The sequence below is a fragment of the Coffea eugenioides genome, chromosome 1 (assembly GCF_003713205.1).
Source record: "Coffea eugenioides isolate CCC68of chromosome 1, Ceug_1.0, whole genome shotgun sequence".
Taxonomy (NCBI): domain Eukaryota; kingdom Viridiplantae; phylum Streptophyta; class Magnoliopsida; order Gentianales; family Rubiaceae; genus Coffea; species Coffea eugenioides.
The window spans coordinates 36349656-36357423 of NC_040035.1; the positions used below are offsets into that span (position 1 = coordinate 36349656).

Genomic DNA, 7768 nt, shown 5'->3' on the forward strand with positions numbered 1-7768 from the left:
CATATTACTTCATAATTTCACGATATTTAAAATCTGATTTTGGGTTTTGGTGCTATGTTTCCGTGGCACGACAGCCCATTTTATGTGAGTAAATAAATACATAAGCCCAATCAAAATAATCAAATCCTTGGTGAAAGCCGTAGAGGTGGCAAATCAACCCACTTAATTAAATTTACCCATATCCGCCCATGAATAGATGGGTATGGGTATCTTAAATTTTTATATATGGGTATAAATGGGTTACCCAATAATACCCATTTATTAAATGGGTATTATTGGGTAACCCATCAAACCCAATTAACCCATTTAGAATTCTCTTTCCCCCAAGTCTCTTCTTTTCCCCCACCCATTTTTTTTCAAATTTTTCATTTTGTCATGATGTTAACTACTTTTGTTTCATTATTATTATTATTTGTTGGTTTTATCTTATTATTTTATTTTCTCTTAGTTTGTTAACTTGCTCATTTTTCAGCATTACTAATTTATGATAAATTTTAGCCTATTTTCTTATCTTTCTAAAATGAAAATTTAAATTTATTTATGAAAAAAATGTTAGGGGTTCAAAATTTTTGGATTAAGTTTTTATATTAATTTTTATAGTACTTAGTTCAAATTTTTATATTCTTATTATTTAATTATTAAATAATAGGTAATTTTGTGACATAGAGTATAAATGAAAAAAAATTGGTAATTAAGTTTATTGAACAGTATAAATAAATATTTAAAACTAATGGTGGGTACAAAGAGTGGTATAAGTTGATAACTTAGTTTGCAAAAATGAATTTAAATGAGTTTACAAAAAGTTAAAATAAATGGGTTATAAATGGGTAATTGGGTTACCCAATTCATTTTTTGACTTACCCATTTATACCCATCTAATTAAATGGATATAAATGAGTTGATTCACTTATACCCATTACCCATTTTACCCAACCCAAACCCGCCCAAGTCACCCATTTTGACACCTCTAGTGAAAGGGGAGCTAATCCTAACTATGATGCATTGCGACTTTGAATGAAGAATGACAAACGATGGGAACATTTGTTCATTGAATTTATTATATTGTGTTAATTTGTTTTCTATTAGAATATAGAATGAAAAATAATTGTTTTTCTATTATCGAGAGAGAGAGAGAGGGTTTAGCCTTCCTTCACTACAAGTTGGAATCAGAAGTTCCGCCCACATACAAGCGATATTCAAGTTTGCCTTGGACATTTGCTTGCTAATATTTACACCATAGATGGAAAGGGAAATACATCTACACCCCTTCAAGGATGTCCACTGTCTTTGAAGAACCTGCAGGTTATCAATATCAACAATAAAAATAAAGATTTAGCAGGAAAAAAAAAGTTAAATAATCCAAATATATAAAAGAAATTAAGCATGAGTTGTACATTTTATGCCTGTTTTATCACAAGTGTACATTAGATTTCGATACACCAGCTATCACACCATTGTCTAGGTTTTGCATAAAGAGCAATTTGTGGGATAAAAAGATAAAAAGGACCCATATGTTTGAATATGTCGATAATGTTGAATATCTCTGAACCCATATGTTTGGGTCAACCTATGTAATTTACAAGTTTATCGCTATTCCCAGGATAAACAAGCCAAAAGGCGTCATGTAAAATGATTAAGACGCAATTGTGGAAAAGCTTTATCACTTTATCACCAAGCTTGTATCTCAGTGTATCTAAATATTTTTCAGTATAATAGAAGTTGATATCGTCAACCTGATGTTCTAAAATCAACCATTTATCATCGAGAAATAAAAGTGGGTGATACTTTATCTAATTAACTTTTAAATAAAGTATCGTCCATCACCATTACTTTCTCTAATTAAATTTTAGTGACCAATGATTGATATTAATGCACATTCGAGAGGGAGATGAAACAAGGTGGTGCCATAATAGTTAGGGCAGTCAACATCCCGATCAATTGCCATGTTGCCATTAAACAACTTAAGGGTTGCGAATATTTCATTTGATTTGGCATTTGCATGAAAATTTTGTCTTCAAAGAAGTTTTTTTTAAGAACAAATGCTGATATAAAGGAACTAAAATGAGAAACTTTATGAAACTTGAGGACACACATCATTAGATCTCACTAAATTTTAACTTGTGGTTCAATTTTGATCATTCTACCTGATTGAGATAAAGTATCATGTCAGAGAAGTAGATATTAGGAAATATATTAATATTTAATTATTTTTAAAAAGAATTTTTCTGATAAGTTCCCAGTTTATTAGCACACTCAAATTGCATCTAAATTATCATGTTTTAAACATGCAATCACAATTAAAGCACTCCTTCGCATTTAGACGCTCTTTCAAATTAGCTACACTTTTCTTTTTAAAAAAAACCATCATTTCAGGTTCCTCTTAACCAAATGGGCACCCATTGGCCAACTCGTTTTAAAAATGGTAAAGAAAATTAAAAATATATTAAAGTAAAAAAACAAAAGAAATGTCCTACACTTTTGCTCGTGTCAATATTTCATTAATCACTGGTCTACTCGGCTGATAAAACTATAAAGGTGAAGTACGTCCCACTGGTTTCTTTAAGCCCTCTCCTAGATTCTTTGAGTGAAGCTTTCATTTTAAGCTTAACTATTAATGGAAAGTCGTTTGTTGTGTTATTATACGGTGTCATTAAATTATGTATTTGGATGAAATTACAAACAAATTACAATTCAAATTAACTCACAATTGCTGGAATTAAACTTTAATATTAGCAGCACCTTTAGTCTTGGAGTCTCTGACATTAACCATTAGACCAAGGCAAGATCTCGACAAATTTTGGCTATTTCAAAGGGATTTTTCTAATTAGTGCTTATTGGATAATTGTTAATACACCTAAATTTCACCTAATCTATCATGTATATGCATATATTAACTATGGATATAGGCAAGTCGAGCTGCTCGCTGGCTGCTCAGTTAATTGCTGATCAAGTTCGAGTTTAAGCACGAATTACTCGACAGATAAATCAAGTCGAGTTCGAGCCAGTTATAAGCTACCCAATGCTTGATGAGTAGCTCACGAATATTTATATAATTTAAATAATTTATATTTTTAATTATGAAATGACCATTAAGGGTTTATGTTTTAGCTAATTTACAAGAAGCTTTGCACACTTAATAAAATTCTATAATGGCAAAAAAGTAATAACATAATTGTAACAAACTAAAAAGAGAAAACCTTAACAAAAATCTGGACTTGAGCTTTAAGGTTCAAAACTTGTTCGACTACTCAAACTCAATAAGGCTTGATCTCGAGTTGAGTTTGAGATTTTTCAAGCTTTTCTGCAAGTTGAATTCAAGTCTCTATGCACTTGCTCGATCAAGCTCAAGTACAATAGCAAAACATGCTAGTCGAGTTGGAGTACAACACAACTTGGATTTGACTCTATTCGACTTGACTCAACTCATGTACATTACTAATATTAACAATTTTTACAATTTTTAATTAATCTTTTTTAAAAAAAAAAAATCTAACACCTAAATTACAACTTAACGAGTGCTCCCGTTACACGGAAGATATCTATGTCCAAACAACAGTTTTTTGAACAAAGGGGACATCCATTTTTTTTTTTGACATCCATTAAAGGGGACATCCATTAACATTGCTACATTTTTGACAAAAATTTACGCGACAATTTTGCCTGATTAGTTTATATCCAATTGGCTAATGTATAGATTCTGTCGGTGCGACACTATCTATTAGGTGCTGACTCGTATGTTTTGTCATTATCTATTAGATTGTTCTGGTTCAAACTATGTCCACATTGACACCAACTATTGTGGGAAGGGTCAACAATTTTGCCTGGTTTATGTCGGATTACTTTTCCAATTAGAATTCCTAATTTATATCCTATCGGATTAGTTTTCCAATTAGAAATCCTACTTTATATCTTATTATTTCGCTGACTCGTAGTTAATATAGTGACACCGTTGCATGGACCAAATAAGATTGGAAGACTATTATTTGTTTTGATAAGTTACCTGTATTAAGATAGAGTATACGTGTATAAATTTATCCGATCTTATCCCTCTATCATTCGGAACCTTATATATATGGAAAGTTACCTTATTTGTCCATCATTCCTTCACTCTATAAATAACCTACCTTGATTCTGTTGTTGTTGCATCTTACATTACATCGGATAGTTCTATTACTTTTCTAATACGTCCGTTTGTCTTCATTGAGAGACTCAGTATTCGCTTCGTTGAGAGGCTTAAGATTTGTTCGTTGCTATGGCACAGACACAAGAAGCAAGCAAAACTGCAGGGAAGCCCATCCGTTGCAGAGGTACTACCATAGACAATTATATTCGTAGAGAGTAACATTACTCGGTTGTTGAGTTGCAAGCGTATGATGTGGCCGTTATTGTTTAGTTATTTTCCATGCTATAATGTGTTTTTATTAAATATTATTGTTCTTCCATTCCATGAAAATTTCCTCCCTCTTTTTCACACGAAAAAGACTCGGACAACATCTAAATTCTGCGTTTGTCTCTCTCCCAAAATCAAAATCGGTGGTTGCATTGGTTGATATAATTCATGGGGCTGTTTAATTTTGTGAACAATGTCAGCTAAATATAAGCTTGTTGGACTGTTTTTATGTCTCTTTAATAGCCCTTTTGCCATTAAGTACCAACTAGCTTGTATAATTTTATATTCACGTCCAGTTCAGGTAATACAATCTTGTGTACTATGTGTAAATTTTTCTGTATACCTTTTGAATTCAGCACTTTTCGATGTATCATCCTTTTTTATCCATAAACCTCTTCAGTAGTTCTCAAGTTAGTTTTCCTCTAATTTGATACTAGTATCAGTATGATCGTAGGTTTTTTCTTCGGAAACGTGAATTACGAACTTTTCTAGGTACTTTAAACGTACAATGTCATTTGTGCTAAGTTTGGTGTATGATCTCTGTTGCACAGATTCATAAGATATGCCAAATAAGAGTTTTTCTATGTTATGCAGATTCTATGCTTTATAACACGGGATTCCCTTGTGCTGATTGCGCATATTTACTTGATTGTTGAAGATGTCAATTTAGTTGTTGTTTTATGAAATCTGCTAGAAGATGTGTATTAACTTGTTTGCCGGATGCAGCTGCGGTTGCTAGGAAAGCAGGGGAACCATTAGTGATAGAGGAAATTACAGTTGCCCCTCCAAAAGCCCGTGAACTTCGCGTTCGAGTCTTATGCTCCGCCCTCTGTTTCAGTGACATCCATTTCTGGAGACTCGAAGTATGCCCTCTAATCGCATACACAGATCAGCATCACTTTGCACATGAATCTATATATTATTCTGACAAACTCTTTTGTTTTGTTTGAAGGAACCTCATGGATATTATCCAAGGATTTTTGGTCATGAAACTGTTGGGTAAGTTTTTCCATCCATGTTTGGTCAAGACTTTGCTCAAAGCATTTTAGTCAATTTCTGATCGAGTTTAATTCTGTTTAATGTAGGGTTGTGGAGAGCGTTGGAGAGGGAGTCGAGGATGTAATGGTGGGAGACACTGTCATTCCGTCATTCTTGGCTTATTGTGGAGAATGTCCTGACTGCATATCCATCAAAAGCAATCAGTGCTCCAAACTGAGATTTGAACTGTCTCCTTATATTAGAGATGGGACAAGCAGGTTTTCTGATGCCAAGGGAGAGACAATTTACCACTTCGGCTACACATCAGGTTTTAGTGAGTATACTGTGGTAGACATCACTCACGTTACAAAAGTAGATCCTGCAATTCCACCCAGCAAAGCATGCCTGCTTGGCTGTGGAGTATCGACTGGTATTGCTCGTTTGAATTCAATACACCCCAGGCACAATTTGATTCACTTTGCACTTCTTACAAGGACCTATTTACATTTTCGATCACAGATCAGCAGAATATAGCTTACTGGCACATTCTTTCTATTGAATCTACTACTAGAGCCATGACTTACCATCTTGAAAACCTGAACTCTTCTTTCAGGTGTAGGTGCCGCATGGAAAACAGCTGATGTTGAAGCAGGTTCAACTGTAGCTATTTTTGGACTGGGAGTTATTGGATTAGCGGTAAGATCTTTCAGCATTCCTATAAGTATCAAAGTTTCTTCATTCTTGCTGCATTAGATCTGCTATAGACCAACAAAGTATTGATTGAGGAGTGGAAAATTTAGGTTGCTGAAGGAGCAAGACTTCGTGGAGCTAAGACAATTATCGGTGTGGATTTGAACCCGGACAAAGTTGAGATAGGTAAATATTATTACATATTTGAGAAGTTTTCAGTATTCAGTTTATTCATTATTGTCTGCTGGGAGTCTAAGTTGAAGTTACAATCCCCCATATTTGATTTTCTTCAGGTAAAAAGTTTGGCATCACTCACTTTATCAACCCAAAGGAACTTGGGGATAAACCTGCGAGCGAGGTATGCATCTGATATTGTTACATCAATCTCCAATGTATTTTTACTATATGGTGTCAGCAACGACAGGGCCCCTGCTTTGGAAAACAGACTTATGTATTGCAAATATGCTTTTTCACTATAGCCCAATATTCACAATTGGTTTGTTGATGCCAACTGCATGCTCTTTTTCTGCACAATTAGGTGATTCTTGGGATGACTGACGGGCTTGGTGCTGATTACTGCTTTGAATGCGTCGGCTTGCCATCCCTATCACAAGAAGCATTTGCTTGCTGCAGAAAGGTTCGTCTCTTGAATTTCACATTTTGATCTGTCCTACAGCATTTGAAAACAATATGGAAAGAAAAGAGATCTTGCTGTTTAGCAGCTACTAAACGAGATTTTATGTCCAATCTCTAACTTCAGGGATGGGGCAAGACCATTATATTAGGAGTGGACAAGCCAGATTCAAAGTTTATCCTCAACTCCCTAGTGAATAATCATAGTGGGAAGACCATCACAGGAGTCCAATATGGTGGTCTCAAGCCTAATATTGATATTGCCATTCTTGGAAAACGTTACTTGGACAAGGTACTAATTGTTTCCTAGGCTTTATCTTCCTAAGCATATTAACTTTTTAAGTGGTGGTTCGATGGCAATTTCACCACATTGTTGTTCTACATTGAAGATACGGTTCAAAAATTACATCTGCCTCTGATTGCTCAACACTTGAACACAAATGCAGGAACTTCAGCTGGACTTGTTTGTCACACATGAGATCAAACTTGAAGACATCAACAAGGCTTTCAAGTTGCTCATTGAGGGTAAGTGCCTCCGGACTGTGATTTGGATGGATCAGGAGAGGGCAAGTGCCGATGGTGTGACCTTTAATGAATTATAAGGAGTAGATTCACAATTACTAGGCATGTTGTATATTATATTTCCCTTGAGGAATTATGTTAAATGGTCTCATTTAGTTGAGAACCATATGTCCAAATTTGCTTAAGATTTGCATCTCATCAGGAGATTTATTACGGGAACTAAGTTATGGTATTAATTTACAAGTACTGAGCATGTTCTTTTGCGTTCTGTGATGAGCCAAATTGCCTCAAAATCGATAAATCGGCTAGCTCCTCGTTCAATGGGTTGTCAAAACCATATGAGCTTGTGTTTGAATTTGTTCTCCTCTGGATAATTAATGCTTCTTCTTGGTTAGAATAAAGGAGAAGATTGTGAATTGTAGAGCAATGCCCAGATTCCGAAGAATAGAAGTATTCAATAGCTAGCTTGCTACAATTTAAGCGTTTTCTGTAATTTGTTTTGTTCAATCTGTTTGGAGAAGCCAAGCCAGGTAGTCGCATAAGAACATGTATGTA

At 34.5% G+C, this 7768-nt stretch overlaps 1 protein-coding gene across 2 annotated transcripts; it reads left to right on the forward strand.

Annotated features, from left to right (window-relative positions):
* Positions 1-4149: 4149 nt before the first annotated feature.
* On the forward strand, positions 4150-7481 carry LOC113752110 (alcohol dehydrogenase-like 7). 2 transcript variants are annotated; one of them, XM_027296248.1, is made up of 10 exons: positions 4150-4307; positions 5117-5253; positions 5343-5389; positions 5476-5798; positions 5982-6064; positions 6169-6244; positions 6352-6416; positions 6597-6695; positions 6819-6983; positions 7138-7481. In XM_027296248.1, exons 1-10 carry the CDS (start codon positions 4253-4255, stop codon positions 7291-7293), a joined length of 1206 nt encoding a protein of 401 aa, XP_027152049.1. In that variant the 5' UTR covers positions 4150-4252; the 3' UTR covers positions 7294-7481. The 2 variants fall into 2 exon arrangements, with proteins under 2 accessions (XP_027152049.1, XP_027152053.1); XM_027296252.1 differs by having other exon boundaries at positions 5476-5702.
* Positions 7482-7768: the final 287 nt, after the last annotated feature.